Source organism: Pleurodeles waltl, chromosome 9, assembly GCF_031143425.1.
Source record: "Pleurodeles waltl isolate 20211129_DDA chromosome 9, aPleWal1.hap1.20221129, whole genome shotgun sequence".
In the NCBI taxonomy this organism is placed as follows: Eukaryota; Metazoa; Chordata; class Amphibia; order Caudata; family Salamandridae; genus Pleurodeles; species Pleurodeles waltl.
This window is the reverse complement of record NC_090448.1, coordinates 342,500,269-342,524,095: the sequence shown is the minus strand read 5'-3', so window position 1 is coordinate 342,524,095 and position 23,827 is coordinate 342,500,269. Positions and strand designations below refer to the sequence as shown.

At 45.0% G+C, this 23,827-nt stretch overlaps 1 protein-coding gene across 1 annotated transcript in view; it reads left to right on the top strand.

The window, feature by feature from the left end:
- Positions 1–23,827, top strand: part of LOC138259287 (F-box only protein 27-like) — a 65,709-nt gene that overhangs the window by 26,435 nt on the left and 15,447 nt on the right. The window contains exon 3 of the mRNA XM_069206906.1: positions 22,392–22,487. Within this exon, the coding sequence (XP_069063007.1) occupies positions 22,392–22,487 (96 nt within the window). The remainder of the gene's footprint in view (positions 1–22,391; positions 22,488–23,827) is intronic.

The following is a 23,827-nucleotide window of genomic DNA, read 5'->3' as shown; positions in this document are numbered from 1 at the left end:
AGGTGCTGCTGGCACACTGGACTGCTCTGAGTGGCCAGTGCCACACGGTGACGTCAGAGACTCCTGCTGATAGGCTCCTTCAGGTGTTAGTAGCCTATCCTCTCTCCTAGGTAGCCAAACCCTCTTTTCTGGCTATTTAGGGTCTCTGTCTCTGGGGAAACTTTAGATAACGAATGCAAGAGCTCATCCGAGTTCCTCTGCATCTCTCTCTTCACCTTCTGATAAGGAAACGACCGCTGACCGCGCTGGAAGCCTGCAAACCTGCAACATAGTAGCAAAGACGACTACTGCAACTCTGTAACGCTGATCCTGCCGCCTTCTCGACTGTTTTCCTGCTTGTGCATGCTGTGGGGGTAGCCTGCCTCCTCTCTGCACCAGAAGCTCCGAAGAAATCTCCCGTGGGTCGACGGAATCTTCCCCCTGCAACCGCAGGCACCAAAAAGCTGCATTACCGGTCCCTTGGGTCTCCTCTCAGCACGACGAGCGAGGTCCCTCGAATCCAGCGACTCTGTCCAAGTGACCCCCACAGTCCAGTGACTCTTCAGTCCAAGTTTGGTGGAGGTAAGTCCTTGCCTCACCTCGCTGGGCTGCATTGCTGGGAACCGCGACTTTGCAGCTACTCCGGCCCCTGTGCACTTCCGGCGGAAATCCTTTGTGCACAGCCAAGCCTGGGTCCACGGCACTCTAACCTGCATTGCACGACTTTCTAAGTTGGTCTCCGGCGACGTGGGACTCCTTTGTGCAACTTCGGCGAGCACCGTTTCACGCATCCTCGTAGTGCCTGTTTCTGGCACTTCTCCGGGTGCTACCTGCTTCAGTGAGGGCTCTTTGTCTTGCTCGACGTCCCCTCTCTCTTCAGGTCCAATTTGCGACCTCCTGGTCCCTCCTGGGCCCCAGCAGCGTCCAAAAACGCCAAACGCACGATTTGCGACTAGCAAGGCTTGTTGGCGTCCTTTCGGCGGGAAAACACTTCTGCACGACTCTCCAAGGCGAGAGGGATCCGTCCACCAAAGGGGAAGTCTCTAGCCCCTTTCGTTCCTGCAGAAACCTCAGCTTCTTCTGTCCAGTAGAAGCTTCTTTGCACCCGCAGCTGGCATTTCCTGGGCATCTGCCCATCTCCGACTTGCTTGTGACTTTTGGACTCGGTCCCCTTGTTCCACAGGTACCCTAGAGTGGAAATCCACAGTTGTTGCATTGCTGGTTTGTGTCTTTCCTGCATTATTCCTCTAACACGACTACTTTGTCCTTAGGGGAACTTTAGTGCCCTTTGCACTCACTTTTCAGGGTCTTGGGGAGGGTTATTTTGCTAACTCTCACTATTTTCTAATAGTCCCAGCGACCCTCTACAAGGTCACATAGGTTTGGGGTCCATTCGTGGTTCGCATTCCACTTTTGGAGTATATGGTTTGTGTTGCCCCTATCCCTATGTTTCCCCATTGAATCCTATTGTAACTATACATTGTTTGCACTGTTTTCTAAGACTATACTGCATATTTTTGCTATTGTGTATATATATCTTGTGTATATTTCCTATCCTCTCACTGAGGGTACACTCTAAGATACTTTGGCATATTGTCATAAAAATAAAGTACCTTTATTTTTAGTATAACTGTGTATTGTGTTTTCTTATGATATTGTGCATATGACACTAAGTGGTACTGTAGTAGCTTCACACGTCTCCTAGTTCAGCCTAAGCTGCTCTGCTAAGCTACCATTATCTATCAGCCTAAGCTGCTAGACACCCTATACACTAATAAGGGATAACTGGGCCTGGTGCAGGGTGCAAGTACCCCTTGGTACTCACTACAAGCCAGTCCAGCCTCCTACATTGGTTGTGCAGTGGTGGGATAAGTGCTTGAGACTACTTACCACTCTTGTCATTGTACTTTTCATAAGAGAAAAATATACCAAACAAGGTCAGTGTATATACACATAGCCAAAAAGTTTTGCATTTCCTCTTTTCACTCCTTTCTAAGTGCTGAAAAGTACTTCTAAACTTTCAAAAAGTTCTTAAAAGTTTAAAAAGTTTTTTTCTGTCTTTCCAAAAAGTTCTGAAACCTTTTTTCTCTTTTTCTATCACTTTAACTCTCTCTAAAAAATGTCTGGCACAGGCCAAAGTGTTGATCTGTCCAAACTTGCATATGACAACCTTAGCTGGAAAAGAGCAAGGAGTCTCTGTATAGAGAGAGGTTTGAGTGTAGGGAAGAATCCTTCCTTGGAACTGTTACTTAACATGCTTAGAGAACAGGATAAGGCCATAGGTGCCCCATCTGTTGAAAAAGTACCTAATAGTTCTCAATCTGATTCAGGGACTCCCCCAGGAAAAGATTCAGGAAAGAAACTTCCTAGCCTGCCCATTACTAGACAATCAAGCATAGATGGTAATGATGATGAGCCACACCAAATAAATAGTGTTGTCTCACATCATAGCAAAAGCATTTATTCTCACCATACTGGTAGTAATGTTTCTGTAAACCAAGCTGTTAGGGTGCCTTCTGTAAGGGACAGGTCTCCTTCTGTTCATTCCCATCATAGCTCTGTTTCTAGAAATGTCCCTCCCACCAACCCTGATGACAGAATGTTAGAGAGGGAACTCAATAAGTTGAGGGTGGAACAAACCAGACTGAAGCTTAAAAAGCAACAGCTGGATTTGGATAGACAGTCTTTTGAATTAGAGAAGGAAAGACAGAAGTTGGGTTTAGATACCCATGGTGGCAGCAGCAGTATTCCCCATAGTCATCCTGCAAAAGAGCATGATTCCAGGAATCTGCACAAGATAGTTCCCCCTTATAAGGAGGGGGATGACATTAACAAGTGGTTTGCTGCACTTGAGAGGGCCTGTGTTGTACAGGATGTCCCTCAAAGGCAGTGGGCTGCTATCCTATGGCTATCATTTAGTGGAAAAGGTAGGGATAGGCTCCTTACTGTGAAAGAAAATGATGCTAATAATTTCCAAGTTCTTAAGAATGCACTCCTGGATGGTTATGGCTTAACCACTGAACAGTACAGGATAAAGTTCAGAGAGACCAAAAAGGAGTCTTCACAAGACTGGGTTGATTTCATTGACCATTCAGTGAAGGCCTTGGAGGGGTGGTTACATGGCAGTAAAGTTACTGATTATGACAGCCTGTATAACTTGATCCTGAGAGAGCATATTCTTAATAATTGTGTGTCTGATTTGTTGCACCAGTACTTGGTGGACTCTGATCTGACCTCTCCCCAAGAATTGGGAAAGAAGGCAGACAAATGGGTCAGAACAAGAGTGAACAGAAAAGTTCATACAGGGGGTGGCAAAGATGGCAACAAAAAGAAGGATGGTAAGTCTTCTGACAAGGGTGGGGACAAATCTAAAAATGAGTCTTCATCAGGCCCACAAAAACACTCTGGTGGGGGTGGTGGGTCCAAATCCTCCTTTAATCAGAACAAGGAAAAGAAACCATGGTGCTATTTATGTAAAATAAAAGGCCATTGGACAACAGATCCCAGTTGTCCAAAGAAAGGCACCACAGCTCCTACCACTACAACCCCTACTGCTACACCTAGTGTCCCTACTAATAGCAGTGGTGGTGGGAGCAAACCTACTAATAGCCAATCCAAGGGAGTAGCTGGGCTCACTTTTGGTAATTTAGTTGGGGTTGGTCTGATTAGGGAGACCACAGAGGCTACTTTAGTCTCTGAAGGGGCTATTGATTTAGCCACTTTGGTTGCTTGCCCCCATAACTTGGAGAAGTACAAGCAACTAACCCTAATAAATGGTGTTGAGGTCCAGGCCTACAGGGACACAGGTGCCAGTGTCACAATGGTGATTGAGAAACTGGTGCACCCTGAACAACACATACTTGGACACCAGTACCAAGTAACCGATGCTCACAACATAACACAAAGCCACCCCATGGCTGTTGTAAATCTCAACTGGGGGGGGGGGTAACTGGTCCAAAGAAAGTTGTGGTAGCTTCAGATTTACCTGTAGACTGTCTATTAGGGAATGATTTGGAGACATCAGCTTGGTCAGATGTGGAGTGGAGGCCCATGCAGCAATGCTGGGCATCCCAGGGCATATTTTTGCTTTGACAAGGGCTCAGGCCAAAAAACAAAAAGGACAGGGAAGCTTGGATCCTGGAACAATGGACCAAGTGCTCCCTAAAGCTAGGGCTAGTAGAAGCAAACCACTTCCTACTATCCCTCCCTCTACAGTGGATTCTACTTCTGAGGAAGAAGAATTCCCTCCCTGTGCAGAACCTACACCAGAGGAGCTGGAAGCAGACACTGCTGAGCTTTTGGGTGAAGGGGGGCCTGCCAGAGAGGAGCGGAGTGTGGCACAGCAAACCTGTCCCACATTAGAGGGTCTCAGACAGCAAGCTGTCAAACAGGCTAATGGGGATGTCAGTGACTCTCACAGAGTTTACTGGGAGGACAACCTCTTGTACACTGAACATAGGGATCCTAAACCTGGAGCTGCCAGGAGATTAGTGATTCCTCAGGAGTACAGAAAGTTCCTCCTAACACTGGCACATGACATTCCCCTAGCTGGGCACCTGGGTCAAATGAAAACTTGGGACAGATTGGTTCCATTGTTTCATTGGCCTAGGATGTCTGAGGACACAAAGGAATTTTGTAAGTCCTGTGAAACCTGTCAAGCCAGTGGCAAGACAGGTGGCACTCCAAAGGCACCCCTTATCCCACTGCCTGTGGTTGGGGTTCCCTTTGAAAGGGTAGGGGTTGACATAGTTGGCCCCCTGGACCCTCCTACTGCTTCAGGCAATACGTTTATCTTGGTGGTAGTGGACCATGCCACAAGATACCCTGAAGCAATTCCTTTAAGGACCACTACAGCTCCTGCAGTGGCAAAGGCCCTCCTGGGAATATTTTCGAGGGTGGGCTTCCCAAAGGAAGTAGTATCAGACAGAGGAAGCAATTTCATGTCTGCATACTTAAAGGCCATGTGGAAGGAGTGTGGTGTAACGTACAAGTTCACAACACCCTATCATCCACAAACAAATGGACTGGTGGAGAGATTTAATAAAACTCTCAAAGGCATGATAATGGGACTCCCTGAAAAACTCCGCAGGAGATGGGATATCCTTCTACCATGCCTCCTTTTTGCCTACAGGGAGGTACCCCAGAAAGGAGTGGGCTTCAGCCCCTTTGAACTTCTTTTTGGACACCCTGTTAGGGGTCCACTCACACTTGTAAAGGAGGGTTGGGAACAACCTTTAAAAGCTCCTAAGCAGGATATTGTGGATTATGTACTTGGCCTCAGATCAAGGATGGCTGAGTACATGAAAAAGGCCAGTAAAAACCTTCAGGCCAGCCAAGAGCTCCAGAAGCAATGGCATGATCAGAAGGCTGTTTTGGTTCAGTACCAACCAGGGCAGAAAGTGTGGGTCTTGGAGCCTGTGGCCCCAAGAGCACTCCAAGATAAATGGAGTGGACCCCACACAATTGTTGAAAAGAAGGGTGAAGTCACCTACTTGGTTGACTTAGGCACTGCCAGGAGTCCCCTTAGGGTGCTCCATGTCAACCGCCTGAAACCCTACTATGACAGGGCTGATCTCACCCTGCTCATGGCAACTGATGAGGGACAGGAAGGAGACAGTGATCCTCTGCCTGATCTCTTCTCTTCCACAGAACAAGATGCTCTTGTGGAAGGTGTAGTTTTGGCTGATTGTCTTACTGCTGAGCAGAAAGATAATTGCATAAATCTCCTAGATCAATTCTCTGAACTCTTCTCTACTGTGCCAGGCACCACTTCTTGGTGTGAGCACACTATAGATACTGGAGACAGTTTACCTGTCAAAAGTAAGATCTATAGGCAGCCTGACCATGTCAGGGACTGCATAAAGCAAGAAGTTCAGAAAATGTTGGAACTAGGAGTGGTTGAGCACTCTGACAGTCCATGGGCTTCTCCTGTGGTACTGGTACCAAAACCCAATTCTAAAGATGGAAAGAAGGAAATGCGGTTTTGTGTAGACTATAGAGGTCTCAACTTGGTAACCAAAACTGATGCTCACCCTATACCCAGGGCAGATGAGCTTATAGATACACTGGCATCTGCCAAGTATCTAAGCACTTTTGATTTGACTGCAGGGTATTGGCAGATCAAATTATCAGAAGATGCTAAACCTAAGACTGCATTTTCTACCATTGGAGGACATTACCAGTTTACTGTAATGCCTTTTGGTTTGAAAAATGCACCTGCCACTTTTCAGAGGTTGGTGAACACAGTCCTGCAAGGGCTGGAAGCTTTCAGTGCAGCATATTTGGACGATATAGCTGTCTTTAGCTCCAGCTGGGATGATCACCTGGTCCACCTATGGAAAGTTTTGGAGGCCCTGCAAAAGGCAGGCCTCACTATCAAGGCTTCAAAGTGCCAGATAGGGCAGGGTAAGGTGGTTTATCTGGGACACCTTGTTGGTGGGGAACAGATTGCACCACTTCAGGGGAAAATCCAAACAATTATTGATTGGGTTCCCCCTACCACTCAGACTCAGGTGAGAGCCTTCCTAGGCCTCACTGGGTATTACAGGAGGTTCATTAAGAACTATGGCTCCATTGCAGCCCCTCTTAATGACCTCACATCCAAGAAAATGCCTAAAAAGGTATTATGGACAGCAAACTGTCAGAAAGCTTTTGAGGAGCTGAAGCAGGCCATGTGCTCTGCACCTGTCCTGAAAAGCCCTTGTTACTCTAAAAAATTCTATGTCCAAACTGATGCATCTGAATTAGGAGTAGGGGCAGTCCTATCACAACTTAATTCTGAGGGCCAGGATCAACCTGTTGCTTTTATTAGTAGGAGGTTGACCCCTAGAGAAAAGCGTTGGTCTGCCATTGTGAGGGAGGCCTTTGCTGTGGTCTGGGCTCTGAAGAAGTTGAGGCCATACCTGTTTGGCACTCACTTCATTGTTCAGACAGACCACAAACCTCTACTTTGGCTAAAACAAATGAAAGGTGAAAATCCTAAATTGTTGAGGTGGTCCATATCCCTACAGGGAATGGACTATACAGTGGAACATAGACCTGGGAGTAACCACTCCAATGCAGATGGACTCTCCAGATATTTCCACTTAGACAATGAAGACTCATCAGGTCATGGCTAGTCTTATTGTCCTTCGTTTGGGGGGGGGGGTTGTGTAGGAAAGTACCATCTTGCCTGGCATGTTACCCCCATTTTTCACTGTATATATGTTGTTTTAGTTGTATGTGTCACTGGGACCCTGGTAACCCAGGGCCCCAGTGCTCATAAGTGTGCCTGAATGTGTTACCTGTGTAGTGACTAACTGTCTCACTGAGGCTCTGCTAATCAGAACCTCAGTGGTTATGCTCTCTCATTTCTTTCCAAATTGTCACTAACAGGCTAGTGACCATTTTTACCAATTTACATTGGCTTACTGGAACACCCTTATAATTCCCTAGTATATGGTACTGAGGTACCCAGGGTATTGGGGTTCCAGGAGATCCCTATGGGCTGCAGCATTTCTTTTGCCACCCATAGGGAGCTCTGACAATTCTTACACAGGCCTGCCACTGCAGCCTGAGTGAAATAACGTCCACGTTATTTCACAGCCATTTTACACTGCACTTAAGTATCTTATAAGTCACCTATATGTCTAACCTTTACCTGGTAAAGGTTAGGTGCAAAGTTACTTAGTGTGTGGGCACCCTGGCACTAGCCAAGGTGCCCCCACATTGTTCAGAGCCAATTCACTGAACTTTGTGAGTGCGGGGACACCATTACACGCGTGCACTACATATAGGTCACTACCTATATGTAGCTTCACAATGGTAACTCCGAAAATGGCCATGTAACATGTCTATGATCATGGAATTGCCCCCTCTATGCCATCCTGGCATAGTTGGCACAATCCCATGATCCCAGTGGTCTGTAGCACAGACCCTGGTACTGCCAAACTGCCCTTCCTGGGGTTTCACTGCAGCTGCTGCTGCTGCCAACCCCTCAGACAGGCAGCTGCCCTCCTGGGGTCCAGCCAGGCCTGGCCCAGGATGGCAGAACAAAGAACTTCCTCTGAGAGAGGGTGTGACACCCTCTCCCTTTGGAAAATGGTGTGAAGGCAGGGGAGGAGTAGCCTCCCCCAGCCTCTGGAAATGCTTTGTTGGGCACAGATGTGCCCAATTCTGCATAAGCCAGTCTACACCGGTTCAGGGACCCCTTAGCCCCTGCTCTGGCGCGAAACTGGACAAAGGAAAGGGGAGTGACCACTCCCCTGACCTGCACCTCCCCTGGGAGGTGTCCAGAGCTCCTCCAGTGTGCTCCAGACCTCTGCCATCTTGGAAACAGAGGTGCTGCTGGCACACTGGACTGCTCTGAGTGGCCAGTGCCACCAGGTGACGTCAGAGACTCCTGCTGATAGGCTCCTTCAGGTGTTAGTAGCCTATCCTCTCTCCTAGGTAGCCAAACCCTCTTTTCTGGCTATTTAGGGTCTCTGTCTCTGGGGAAACTTTAGATAACGAATGCAAGTGCTCATCCGAGTTCCTCTGCATCTCTCTCTTCACCTTCTGATAAGGAAACGACCGCTGACCGCGCTGGAAGCCTGCAAACCTGCAACATAGTAGCAAAGACGACTACTGCAACTCTGTAACGCTGATCCTGCCGCCTTCTCGATTGTTTTCCTGCTTGTGCATGCTGTGGGGGTAGCCTGCCTCCTCTCTGCACCAGAAGCTCCGAAGAAATCTCCCGTGGGTCGACGGAATCTTCCCCCTGCAACCGCAGGCACCAAAAAGCTGCATTACCGGTCCCTTGGGTCTCCTCTCAGCACGACGAGCGAGGTCCCTCGAATCCAGCGACTCTGTCCAAGTGACCCCCACAGTCCAGTGACTCTTCAGTCCAAGTTTGGTGGAGGTAAGTCCTTGCCTCACCTCGCTGGGCTGCATTGCTGGGAACCGCGACTTTGCAACTACTCCGGCCCCTGTGCACTTCCGGCGGAAATCCTTTGTGCACAGCCAAGCCTGGGTCCACGGCACTCTAACCTGCATTGCACGACTTTCTAAGTTGGTCTCCGGCGACGTGGGACTCCTTTGTGCAACTTCGGCGAGCACCGTTTCACGCATCCTCGTAGTGCCTGTTTCTGGCACTTCTCCGGGTTCTACCTGCTTCAGTGAGGGCTCTTTGTCTTGCTCGACGTCCCCTCTCTCTTCAGGTCCAATTTGCGACCTCCTGGTCCCTCCTGGGCCCCAGCAGCGTCCAAAAACGCCAAACGCACGATTTGCGACTAGCAAGGCTTGTTGGCGTCCTTTCGGTGGGAAAACACTTCTGCACGACTCTCCAAGGCAAGAGGGATCCGTCCTCCAAAGGGGAAGTCTCTAGCCCCTTTCGTTCCTGCAGAAACCTCAGCTTCTTCTGTCCAGTAGAAGCTTCTTTGCACCCGCAGCTGGCATTTCCTGGGCATCTGCCCATCTCCGACTTGCTTGTGACTTTTGGACTCGGTCCCCTTGTTCCACAGGTACCCTAGAGTGGAAATCCACAGTTGTTGCATTGCTGGTTTGTGTCTTTCCTGCATTATTCCTCTAACACGACTACTTTGTCCTTAGGGGAACTTTAGTGCACTTTGCACTCACTTTTCAGGGTCTTGGGGAGGGTTATTTTGCTAACTCTCACTATTTTCTAATAGTCCCAGCGACCCTCTACAAGGTCACATAGGTTTGGGGTCCATTCGTGGTTCGCATTCCACTTTTGGAGTATATGGTTTGTGTTGCCCCTATCCCTATGTTTCCCCATTGCATCCTATTGTAACTATACATTGTTTGCACTGTTTTCTAAGACTATACTGCATATTTTTGCTATTGTGTATATATATCTTGTGTATATTTCCTATCCTCTCACTGAGGGTACACTCTAAGATACTTTGGCATATTGTCATAAAAATAAAGTACCTTTATTTTTTAGTATAACTGTGTATTGTGTTTTCTTATGATATTGTGCATATGACACTAAGTGGTACTGTAGTAGCTTCACACGTCTCCTAGTTCAGCCTAAGCTGCTCTGCTAAGCTACCATTATCTATCAGCCTAAGCTGCTAGACACCCTATACACTAATAAGGGATAACTGGGCCTGGTGCAAGGTGCAAGTACCCCTTGGTACTCACTACAAGCCAGTCCAGCCTCCTACAAAAGGCCCTTTCACTTAAACCGCAAATGTTAGCAGCATACTTAGTGCATAGTTCTGCATTAAAATCCCCACCCCACAGGTTTATTGCATCCTTATTGCTATCTTACTAATGGCTTTGAGATCTTTTTTTAGTTGTCTCAGAACTGAGTTAACCTCTGTCTTTGGGATATTGTTATTAAACTTGAACAGAGCCAGCACACATGTAGATGAGAATACGATGGTGATAAGTTGGTAAAATGGGAGTGGGGATACCATTGTTATGCTAAAAACATTCGTAGTATTTGAAATATAAGTACAGATTCCCCCCTTTACTCTCCCTGAGTTCGATGACACCGTGGGGGTGTGAAACGTTCGGTAGCCATTTAAGTAGATTGGGTTTACTGCCCAAGTTTCTTGAAAACAAAGAAAGTCAAAACCATTTACAAAGTCACCCCAGTCAGCTATTGCCAGTTTAGACGTTAATCCTGCCACATTCCAAAATGCTACCATTGTCGTGCCTGTTCCAACTGTCGTGCTAGTAGCAGGATGGCCTTCCAGACAGGTATGTGTTAGCCCTGGCTCTTCGAATGGCAAGCTACTCAGTGAATCTAATAGGTCACTATCAACAAGGCTGACAGACTCTGATGAAACATCCTCTAATGGGCTGAGGAGGGGTGGTGCCAGACCCCGGCACAGTAATTGTGCTTAAGTCCAGTCAATCTACACCTTCTAAACCTTCAAGGCAGGAGAAGCGATTGTTAGTTGTAAACAAGGGGGTGCCTGCACCCGATCCAGTAGGACGCATAGAACCATCCCATTTTCTGTAAGGCTTACGTATATTACCTGGCGGGGGGATGCTCATGCCTGATCTAGACAAACGGATAGGGCTGCCCATCCTCTATTAGGTTGATAGAAAAATCCAAGGGTTAATACCGTTATGCTGTTTGACTTCACCTCCCACTCTTTCTAATATAGTTTCCACCAGGCGCAGTGTTTTAAAAGACATTATTACACAATCCCCTTCTAACTTTTTCTGTCCCCTCCCCACCTATCTAACCCTCCTAACCATTTTGAGATCCTTCAGCAGTTCACAAGAGACACCAGCTTTCTCACCTAACCAATGTGCAGCTTTATTTCTAAGGGATGTACAGTTTTCTTTGGCCTCTGCCCCTGGTGGAAGGATTGGCACATTTGCCAACACAACAATATAGGGTGACATGGCAGGAGGTAAATCTGGATATGGGGGAGCTGATCCTGTGTAAATAGCTGTAGCTTTGCCTCTGCTAGGCTTACCTTCTGGTTCAGAAGTGCAATGGTCCGGATTTGCGCCACCCAAGCTAATAGGAATCGTCTGAACAGTGTGATTACTCACTGTATGATTCCCCCACGGACCAACTCCTTCTGCTGTACAACTCTGCTATGTGTTTAACTACTCCGAGTGTGGAGAGGGTACTTCTGGGGGGCTTACGACACCTGATGATAGGGCTGATTGTAAAAGCTCTGTACAGGTACAGATCATACAATTCACCCGAGTCACCCTGTTCGAGAGGGATGTCAGTGACAGTTTAACAAAAGCTTCCAGTGATTGCATAGCATTTAGTAACGCCTTAAACTCCTCTGACGATGCTTTAACCATGCTTTTCTTAGCAGCAGATTTTGCCATGCTCGGTTTATTAGACTTTTTGTGATCTTGCTTCTCAATCTGGGATGCCGCTAACATGCTTACTTGACATTTAGATGTGGGACCCAGTATTCTTAAGTGTTTTAGCGGGGGTTCAGTGTCTTAGTAGCCAATAAAAATAATGGGGTTAGGATCCCTATCCTTGTCCCTGCTATCCAAATTATCCCTGACTATCAGGGTTGCACTAGGAGTAACAGATGCTGAGTGGATAGGTTCTGACACTTCCTCCTCACGAGTGGATAGGGATTCTTCAGCGGAGGAAATCTGCTTCTCTATTGCTCCCATTGCCCCTGTTAGATAATTTAATAAGGAGGAGCACGCATGTCCCTGTTCTTGTGGCTTCCCGCCCCAAGCTGAGTGTTTTCTTTTCCCCAGCATCAGATTATCACTCTCATTCAAGGCTCACTTTCCAATATTTACCCTAGCTCCCCTGGCACATCGCCACCAATAGTAAATGAAATCACCATGGGTGCAGTTTTTATTTTAAAAGGAAAAGACCAAGGGGGTTGGCCCTGCCCTGCCACCTCCTGGCGCTGATGGGCGCAGGATGGTGTGGCGAGTGGGAGCAGCTGAGCCTGAAAATTGCCGCCTCCTGGGGCCAAAGAGCAGTCTGGGATATGTAGTCCCCCTTCTGAGCTTTAGCGCGTCTCGCGCTGCGGGAGAGTCCCAGGCGCGGTATAGCGCTCATTGGTGTGGCGAGTGGGAGCAGCTGAGCCTGAAAATGGCCGCCTCCTGGGGCCAAAGAGCAGTCTGGGCTATGTAGTCCCCCTCCTGAGCTTTATCATATCCCGTGCTGCGAGAGAGTCCCAGGTGCTTTATAGCGCTCGTTGGGTTGGCGAGTGGGAGCAGCTGAGCCAGAAAATGGTCGCCTCCTGGGGCCAAAGAGAAGTCTGGGATATGTAGTCCACCTCCTGAGCTTTAGCACTCACATGCAATGATTTGTCCTTTTCAAAAAGCTGTACACCCTGAGTGCAGGCAAGTCCCTTCTAAGGAAACAAGGATTTACTGGGGAAATTGGTAGTTCCAAACCTCATTTCATAGTGGTAATAAGGCCTGTTGAAATACTTGTAGTCGACTCAGCAGCATGAGTAGCTATATTAATACAGCTAATCTAATACTTATACCATGTTTTCTTCTAAAATGCATGCATGTATTAACACCACAACTGGGAGCAGTTTACTTTTTTCTCTTGTTTGTAAATAATGTATTATTAGTTTTTTTAATAAAAACAGCGTAGCATACATAATTTATGCATAATTTGTTACATGTTGTTCAACAGTACTGCCATTTGCATTTACATTTAAGCAACATCTTAATAATTACTATTATTGTTCCAGCGCAAGAAAACGTAGGCATGTGGATTTGTTTTAGAGGCTTTAAGCTTATCAGATTGCCAACATTCCTTTTGTAGTTTGCAGTCATGGTGCACAACCTATTTTGATCAGTCAGTTTAAGTTAATGAAAATAGTTTTATTTGGCACAGAAATACCATAGAAAAGACAATAATACAGTAAATACGTGTTCTAAAAATGAGACAGCAAACAGCAGAATTGCTTCAGTTTAAAAAAAAGAAATCAGATCCCAAGCACACAGCACATTCCAAAAACTTTCCCACATAGGAAATTACACCTGGAGAAGAGAGCCTTTGTATGCATAAAAATAAAAAAGTACCTCTACAGTTGTTAACAAATACATGATTGGTAGGAAGTAAGGCTAGCCCAGCCTCTGGGTTTAGAGAGTAGGAGATGCGTAATACGCCCTTTAACCCTGGTAGGTAAGTTCTGCTCAAAATCATTAGTAACTAAGGTGAGATAAAACTGATCCCTACACCATTATTTGCGAGCCAGTAAACCAGAACAGAGAGATTACATATTTCACTATCCTCTCTCTGCACTTAACCGCAAGATTAAAAAAAAAATTCTTGAAGTTCACCTTATCAGACTTCCAATTGCCATTGGGATTTTAAAAACATTCAGGCATTTCATTTCCAAACAGACAGGCTTTAATATACCTGAGCCAGGGCAATTTGTCTGCCGTCTCAAGACTTAAGCGGTTGCAGATGATCTCCTCAGAATGTGTAGAAGATTTGCTGTTCCAAATCAGCATCCATAAAAGAAGGGGTGACACATTTTATTCTCGTGGTATCTCTGTCCCAACAACCCTATCATAAACTCATATCGTCTCCGACAGCGATTTTTCATCTAGTTGCAAGGAAGCGACATCACTGGTACCACAGACGTTAACACCATAAAAAACAACAGAAATGCATTTGGCCATATAGATAGTTTTTATCTATTAAAGCGTTTCACACCAATTTTTTGCCATAAAATTAGTAACTGCTCCTAGAGACCTAATAAGCTGAAGTCTTGTGGTATGTAACAGTTTTTAGTATTATCAAAACTAGCACACAGGAGAAGCAAGGATCTTCCTGAACACATGACCTTTGATGGAAAAGGTTCTTGATTTCACAGCCTTAGAGCCCAAAGGTTAGACAAAACATTCAGATACGTGGGTAGTTAAATCCTAATTATTCTTAAAGTTAACATTTTAGGCCATCAGAGCGTTTAGATCATTGGCTATCCTGGTCAGTAGGATCGCATTGTCAGCGCAAGGAAGTCCAGAAATATGTACACTCGTAAGTCTAGGAAGATCCTGGCTCTATTAACTTGCCCCAGGCCATTAGGGTGTATTATAAACAGGAACTGGGCAAGTCCACAATATTTACAACCTCAGTCAGTGTCATACCTGCTATTCTGTTGCATGATTGCGTGTAGGTGGTATGGAGCATCCTTGCCTGCCATTATGGAAACTATTTGGAATGTGCCTTGTTCCAACTGCACTTCTGGAATGAGTCACAACTTTGGTTTTATGTTCTTTATTAGGGCCTGTTGTCATCTACGTGTTACTTGTATTAAAAAACATGTCCTTTTCAGTAGTTTGTGCTTATGTACTGTTTTGTCCTTGCTGTCTCGATAGGTCTGCCATCTGGGCCTCTGCCCCTTTAGACGGTTGTCTTATGTGTAGTGACAGTGGAGCTGAAGGCGCCATGAGTTGTCACTTTTCTTCTGTATCACCATCTGACGCTTGGTCAGATTCAATACCAGATCGACAAATTTGCCCACCAATATATTTTGCATACTTCTTGCCTTCATCTCCAGTGAGCGTGCCCAAGACTTACATTCCACTCTGAGGCCGGTTATCTGCCTTAAGAGTTCCAGTACCTCTAGCCAATAAATGCTGATGGAGTGGCATGAACAGAACAAATGCATAATTTTGAAGATATTCAACCTGAGACTGGGAATGCTGCTGGAAATATGCTGCATAAACAGCTGTGTGCAAGGTATGGGTAATTTAAAACATGGAACTATAGTAGTTTGAATTTCATTTTCTGATAGACTGAATTTGCAAAACTTATAGTTCTGTGCCAGTTACCATCTCATCTGGGTCCGTCAGCCACACTGCCCTCGAAGATCCTAGTAATACTTTCATCATGTCAATCGCTGCTGTGACATTCTGCACATCACAGACAGCAGCAACTTTTTCCAAAAAACAATGTTTTCTCTGACTCCGCTATGGTCCTATGCTGATTCCCAACGACTATGGGCCTGATTTAGAGTTTGGCAGATGGAGTTATGTCATCACAAACATGACGGATATCCTGTCCTCTGTAATATGATCCCATTATATCCTATGGGAATTGTAATACTGTGGACGGGATTTCTATCACGTTTGTGCGGAGTAACCCATCGGCCAAACTCTAAATCAGGCCCCAAGCCTTTGTGTTGCATACTTGGATCCCTAAGTATCTAAACGTGAATCGTGCACATGGGCGGTGGTGTTTGGAAGAGACTCAGTTTGAGGGGTTCCATATGGAGCACTAGGTATAAACAAAACTTTGTATATTTTACTGAGACCTGATACATTTCTAAACTTCTTTATCTTTCACAGAACTTGGTCAGTGGCTCATGGCGCACTATGCAAATATAGCAGAGCATCATCTGCATGAAGTAAAATGATGTTTGTGTGCTAACCTGTTTTAATTCCCCATTAGTTAATCTATTGACTGAATGCTGTGGCCAGGGACCCCATTTACAGAGCAAAACAACGAAAAGGATAAGGGGCAGCCCTGTCTGATGACACATTTTATTTACATTGGCTGTAATATGATCCTCTCTGTTTTCACTCTTGCTTTCGAATGTACATACAGCAACTTAACCCATCATAGTAGTAATTTCCCATTCCCATGTCACTAAAACTGCAATTAAATAGCCCCCCCAAAAAATGTCACAGGCCTTCATATTTATTGACACAACCATGTGTCTGTATCCGCTGAACATTTCCCTATTACATGCAAAAGCCACCTGATGTTCAATGCTGTGTTCCTATTGGCAATTAAACCTATCTAATCTGAATGAACCAGTGTTGTCATTAATAGAGACAATCTGTTCACTCGCACCTTTTAATAAAACCTTTTAGTACAAATTAGGTGTAGCTAGTGCAAGGCACAGGCTTGTTCCAACAGAACCTGACAGGGTTTGTTAAGTATAACTATAATGTCTTCAATGCTGGATTGTTTCAGTACGCCCCTATCATATGTATTTGTATATAAAGTCTAAGATTTCAGTGTCACTTGAGCATAGTCTGCTTTAAATTGTACAGGGAAACTGATGCTGCCTGGGGTTTTGCAAGAAGCAAGACCTTGTAGAGCTAGCTAGATTTCCTTTGTTTCTAATGGTGCATTTATTTTTGCGTCTGTAATTGGGTGTATTTACACCAGTGTCTTGTGTATAATCAGTTACGCATTAAAAATCACAGTTCCAACATAGCCTCATTTATCTTCTATTACATGTTGACAATATGTCCCTCTGTATTCCCAGTGCATCTGTTTATGGTCTGTGTTATTACACAACCATGTCAATAAGTGTCCTGGACTGTCGCCCTTCCTATGCTGCCTTTCCACATATTCCCTAAAGTCCATCTGGTAGAGATGGTTCATTTCTTCTCCACGTTTAGCTCTGACTGGTGTTGGTGCTTCCAGTGATTGTGTCCCCCCGGCCACCTCCAGCTCAGCTTTACATAATTCATTCTGCCTTTATAATTTCCTTCGAAGTGATCCAACTAACTCCATGCATTGTAATGATACATGTACCCATTATATATATTTTTAATGCATCTCACTACAGTGACACATCACTGGTTGATTGTTTTATTTTCATTTATAATGTTTTAGTGTTTTATATAGCACAAACAATGACCAACAAGGTCATGGTTTGTATTGAAGTACTGTACGAGATTCTTTTCCTCTTCACGAAATACAGTGTCTGATAGAGCTAGCACCTATACCACTATGCTGGTATACACAGTCCATGTTACCCCCAATTTAAATGTATCAGTATTGGGCAGTGATCTGAAGTGACTCATGTCATGCATTCAGACTGCGTGAGCTTGAACCTGCATGTGCCTTGAGTGCAGAAGCAAGTCCAGCTTACATTGTAACTTGAGGACCTAAGAGTAGTGCACGTACTCTCCGTCTGCAGCGAGTTTGTAAGTGTGGTCAATGATCTAGCCATGTGCATCTTTAGTAATAAAGGAAAGAATCTGTTGCTCTCACCATCTAGCACACTAATAAAATACTCACCCCAAATCACTTGTATACTAATTTGTTTCAGTGTTTGAGCCTGCATTGAGTGCAGGAACTCACGTTATAATGTGCTGGGAATATATAATCTTCCTATTGATAATGGTTTGCTATCTAAATGTCCGTCCACAAAGACGTATCTTCTCTCTGGATCTACTTTCGCTCCATCCTTCTCCAAGGAGTGCCCTGGTCTAGCACACACAAGTGTTCTTCCCCCTCTGCTGAGTAGACAGTATGATAAATGTGGTCCATGCCAAACATTCAGCCTGAGACAACTAATACAAGGGCGGATTCAAATCAAGCCTAAAGTGTAATGTGTGTCTATAGCAGTAGTGCACATACTATCTGTTCTTTGGATAGAAGGTGAGTCATATATCTGTCAGCCACTAATTTTGCAGCCAGCTTGTGAGTGTGGTCGATATCTCAGCCCTGTGCCTGTTTGGTAATGCAGGCAAGGATCTGTCACTGTTGCCGCCTAGCGCACTATTAAAATCCCCACCCCAAATCACCGTCATTTATTTCAGTATTTGTGCATGTAGTGAGCCCAGGAAACCAGTTTGCTATGTATTGGGAGCATATACACAGCCTGTTGGCAAGGTTTGCAGTTTACTTGTCTGTCCTCAGAGGCGTATCTACTCTTCGTCACAAAACAGAGCCCTGGTCTAGCGTACACTAGCATCCCGTGCTGGGTAGAAAGAGTGATAAAGTTGGTCCTTTCACTTCTTCCGAACTATGATACCTTCAGTTGCTATCAAAAGAGTCTGATGTAAACAGGGTTCATCCACTCCCCTTGTATGCAAGTATAAGTATGTTTTATACCTATTGACTTGGCTCCCATTCCCCTGACATTCCGTGTCATCCACTTCTATATTGGTAGTTGCTGTTGGTCAGAAAAAAGGCTTGTGATAATAGGATGTGTTTTTGGCCCAAGATCAGTATAGTGTGTCCAGTTTCATTCTACCGTGGCTTTACACCAAACAGGTTTGTATAATGCATGTGTTTACCCATTTACTGTGCGCCTAGTTATAAACAAACTGCACACAGAATACATATTTGTAAATCATGAACAAGAGTCAAACTCCCTGTCTTAGAAAGATTTAAAAATACCAATACGCAGTAACATTTAAACAATTAACTAAAGCCATATTTGGCCACTCATGGGTCTGCAAATGCATTAGGGGGGCATTGATACACCGCTGATCTGGCTTAACCTAATAATCTTCTGTTCTTCAAGTCCTTCATAGCAACAGACCCTTTCCGTGATGAGCCATCACCAATTATATAATTCAGCAAGGGGGCGAGGGCGTGTGATACCTCCACCAGCCCAAGACACAAACCACACTGCATACTTTCATTTGTTAGGAGTGCCTCTTAAAGTAATTCATCTCATGTCATCAGTGTGGCCTCTGGAATTCCTTCAACTACTGCAGCTTCATCTTCCAGTTCTGTACCTGTTCATTTTGCTTGGTCAGTGATGCAGCTTTCTAGTGCCATAGTTCCTCTGTCACACTGGATTGTTCTTCTCTGGACTGTTTCAAGGTTGAGTTGGGAACTGTGAGTGGTTCCTGCCATATGCGTTCCTTTTACTTTTACAACGTGTCTATGTTGCAGGTAGAGATACATTGTGCTCTGCAGCCCAGTTCTCTATGTGTCTATTATTATCAATCATTTGTAGCTTTGCAGGAAGAAGGAGCATGTATTTCAGGCCAAGCATTCTGAGGTTCTGCTTAACCTTGAGGAATCGATTTCTTTTTTGCTGAAGCGATATGGTGTATTCTGGTATTCTGGGAAGAACAGCACTTTACGGTACTCCACTCCTTATGGACTGTTTGGCTGCGCTACATGGAGGATGTTGTCTGCATTCATCCATTAGTCAAGGTGATGACTTAAGTCTTGGTGATGATGTTGGTACCTTGTGAGTTCTTTCTATCATGAAAAAATGTAGACAGTCCTTTAGCTGACAGCTATTTGACAATCAATTCTTCTAGAAGAAGTTCCATGTTGTGCTCCTCCCTTTTTTCAGGGAGATTCATTATCCTTTATTACACCTTCTTGAATTTTCTGTGGGGTCTTCTACTCTGTACTCAGAATTCTTTTTTGTCCTCTAGTTCAAATACTTCTTTCTGGAAGTTTAGAATTGTAGGGTATTGTTGACTTCCACACCATAAGTATGTCAGAGAGCTTGCACTTGTTTACTCTGAGAAGGTTCATCTCAATTTTCACCATATATATCTTAGCCTCAATAGGCTCCCTAGGCACCATGGTGGCTGCAAGTATAGTATCAGTCTTCTCAGTGGCCGGTTCGTCCACATTACTTCCTCACTCCATATTCACTTGGTTTATCGGGTTTGCCCTATTTGGACCACCACTTGGTGTTCTTTTGTTTACACATTTTATTGTTGCTTGGCCTCTTGCGCAGTGTGATCGACTCTTGGTTGTAGGTTTCCTACTGGCCAGTGTGGCATTAAACTAGCCCCAATGCTGTTCCTCCACCCCTCGCTGCTCAGAGCCACCTTGAACATGTCCATGAGTTCCTTAAGCTTTATTCAGCTGTTATATTGCCGTGTTTAGCATGCATGCGATCCCACAACGCTTATATCAACTTCTGGGGTGCCACTCTCCTAAAATGTATTCTGTTACCTAGTCTGCTACGGTGCAGGCATGACTCTACGGTCTTCAGTTTTTTAGATCCATTATAATAAGAGGGTGCTGCTACCTGCTTTGCCCAGTTTGTGAGACGTGTTGATCCAGTGATCTTTTTCGCTCTAGTTCTTTGCCCTACTTGCACCCTTGTTTTAAATGGTGCCTTTGCACCTACTTAATTGCATTACAGGCTCTCCACTAGCACAGCACAAACTACTCTAATCTCTGTGCCCATTTGCAGATCCTTTGCGTTGAATGGGAAGTTTGCATTGCATTTTTTTGTGTAATACTGCCCGTCTTTTATCACACTTTTCAATCTGCTGCACTTTGTTTACTCCTCTGGGGCCAGATGAGTTATTTCCTTAACAGCTTTGCTTTACTTGTATGTTTGAACCCCACGCTACCGCCTTTGTTGCCGGAATATCCCTGTCATGTCTCATCTTTAACTGTGGGTCAGTTCAGTCTGTACCCATAATTCGACTCCTTTTGGATGCCAGAGTGCAGTCATGGCAGGTCTGCTGCAACCGGAGCCTCACCTGATGTGTCCAAGAGCTGTCTTGAGTTTCCACATGCCTGTCATGCCTCATATGGGAGCGCAGTGCTCCGTTTTCTTGGACGAGTTTGTGTTCTGAGTATAGCAGCCTGTGCTGTGCCTCCGAACCACTCCTCTGCTCCAGTCTCGCTGGTGTCCACCAACTCAGGAGGTGGACTGCTCCATTAATTCAGCACTGAACTTTCTTGTGGAGACATTCTCTCCCGGCGCCATCCAAGATGGTGACTTCCCTGGCCCGCTGTTCTAAACTCTGTGGTTGGGCCCTCCCGACACAGACTGCTCCCTCGTGTCAACTCTGCCATCATCCTGTGGGCCACACTCTCTTCCAGCACCATCCAAGATGGCACCTCTGCTAGATTTGTGCTCAAGCGTGGTGTGTTTTTAGCTCCAGCGCTCTGTTGGCTGCCTCTGTACATGCAGGTGCCTTGGTGTTATCTCGAATCGTGGGGCTGCCAAACAATGGTTCTGTACAGCCGGTAGGTATAGGATGCAGCCGCATTAGTTGGCGACTGCTGGAGCCTTAGCAATGCACGTCTAGTCAACCATGTTGTCTTGGCCACACAGCCCCATTATAGCTCTACTGATACTTCAAAGAGTTCCACTGTTGCTAGTAGTTCCTTTTGTATGCTTCCTCCATTTCAGCTGCAACATTTAAGGTCTTATTATTGCTGGTAGCGCTGCAACTCTCCGTTACTAGTAGTGCTGCTGCTGTTACTTTTAATGCTGCTGTTGCTCCAAGTACTGCTACCTCTCTTACTATTACTGTTACTAGTGATGCTACTACAAATACTAGTGATGCCACTCTCACTACTCTTAGTGGTACAGTCTATTAAGTCTCAATAACACACTTTAGTTAATAATGAGGGTCTTATTTAGAGTTTGGTGATAATAAGCCTCCAATTTCCAGAGGAAGAGCTAAATCCTGCGGTGAATCCTGCAGTGGAATTTCCTCCACCATACTTATTCCTAAAATAATATCAGACAAGTGGGTTCTCCATTGGACTCTGAATTTCCCCACAAATCGTGTGATTTTCCATTAAAACCAACTCTAAACCGTGCCACGGGTTTTCTGCAGTTTATGGTGAGTTTTGAAATGTATTCTTTTTAACTTTATTCTTATCTATATTTGTTTGGGCTTGGAGTCAAGGCCTCTGGTAAATGATTTTAACAGAGGCAAAAGTGGGCCAAGTTAACTTGTTTATAATTTCTGGACTGGAGGGCAGGATATGTAGGTATGTGAGCTTCGTGGTGGGAAGAAAAGAGCTGCAGTTGTTTATTGTTAATCATTGCTACTATAATAAATATTTCCCTCCTCCATGGATGTCTCTTGATGCGTTGGTGGTCAAGGGAGGCTAAAAAATAGATGACAGAATACGTAAACAAAACCCTGATCACAGACTGAACATGAGCAAGATCAAAATGTGATTTTGATGCGTACAACTTATAGAATTTAAAACTATAACAATACGTAACAACTTTTTAAACAATATAATGGTGCAATTAGAGCACCATGTGAGGCTCATCTGCTTCACCATCGTTGGGTTAATGTGGAAGTCTAGAATTAGCCACTCAGAATTCACTTTGTGTGTGTGTTTAGAGCAGTTTCTCTGATGCAGACTTAACATTTTTGTAATGCTTAGCTACCATGATATTGTAAACTCATCCTGGGCTGGCTGAAGTCCTATACACACACACCTCATGTCAAGTAGAAATTAGAACAGTAAAAATACAACCTCAAAATACCTGGAAGTCACATGTATTTCTTGTCCACAGGTGGTGCGCCAAGTGGCAGACTATTGACCTCTATGATGAAGGGTTTTCAAAGCAGTATCTGGATCAAAATCAGCCAGAAATCAGCATCTCTGATTGGTAAGGCATTACGTGCAGTCTACACTTTTTCAAAATGCATCATTTACGTTTTTATGGCTGTAATAAGACTCAACCAGTCCAGTGACACTATGTCCCACTCTTTCTCTGCTTTCAGTTTAGTTTTTGCGTGTGGTCTACTCTCAGTTCAGGCCAGTAGCAGGCCTGGAACCTTGCTACCAGTGAAGTCTGGCCTTGATCTTCATTACAATCTTTAAAAATATCTCTGCAGAGAGAGTAACCAGTCAGGCATTTGCTCATTGGTCTGCTATCCCTTTGCCCCAAAACATTGTATAGTGTCAACTAACAGGTGTAGGGGCTCATTGATAGATAGTCGAGCAACCATCACTCCACCAAGGTCAGCAGAGATCTTGGCGTCCAGTCCGTGGCAGAGAACTGCACACCAGATCTAGAGAGGCCTGTCTGGCAGTGATTTCTTTGACGGTAGCACATCTGGCAATGCAGAGAATACATTTTCTTCACTAAAGAATGCTGAGTCGGCCACTATGTTTTTTCGGACCACTCTGCATTCTCTTTTTATTTTCAGCAACACTGCCCCAAAGCGGGGCTTTGTTACCTGTAAAACAAATGAAAAATGTCACTGACGCGCACAGGTTTTCAAGTCGCTTGTCAGAGACATTTTCACATTTTCCTTCATAGGTCTGTCATACCTTGCATGGTGGTCCTGCAAAGCAAAAATCGGTGATGGTAGTCCCACCCTAATCGGCATGACGCTAGTGTCACTGTGACCTACTGGCTTGTTGGTGAATGGGCTATCTAGTGAAAAAAGTATACGCTGGCAACTCAGTGAAGCTGTATTGCAGAAAGACCTGTGGGGTTCACCCACCTCAAAATGGGGCCGGGGAACCATCAGTTTGTCCGGATAATAGTACCATAAATTATTGGCAGTGCACGATCTAATTAAACTCAAAATGAGCCCCATATTCCTGAGATGTACTTTGGATCCAGGCCACACCTAACTACAGTGGCCTGAAAAGTAGAGATTACCACATTATGATCTGCTAATCACGTTGTTCTACACTCTAGGGATAGCACTTACATTTGTGTACCGTGGCAGAGGACAACTTGTAGAGACTGCCAAGACCAAATGGATGTGTAATCCAGTGTATTTGTCTGTGCAGCTCTTGAACAGTTGTAGGAAGTCTGTTCTTTTGTCATATAATGTGTTTTAACCAAAGATGTGAGGTATGCGATGTTTTAGGGCAGTGTGGTGACTTTGATCTGTTCTAGTGGGAAATGAGTAATATCTTTCCATCCCACTTGGACCTTGAGACACTTTCCTTAATTCTGTTGTTTATGGCCTCCGCTGAAGTAGAGATTGC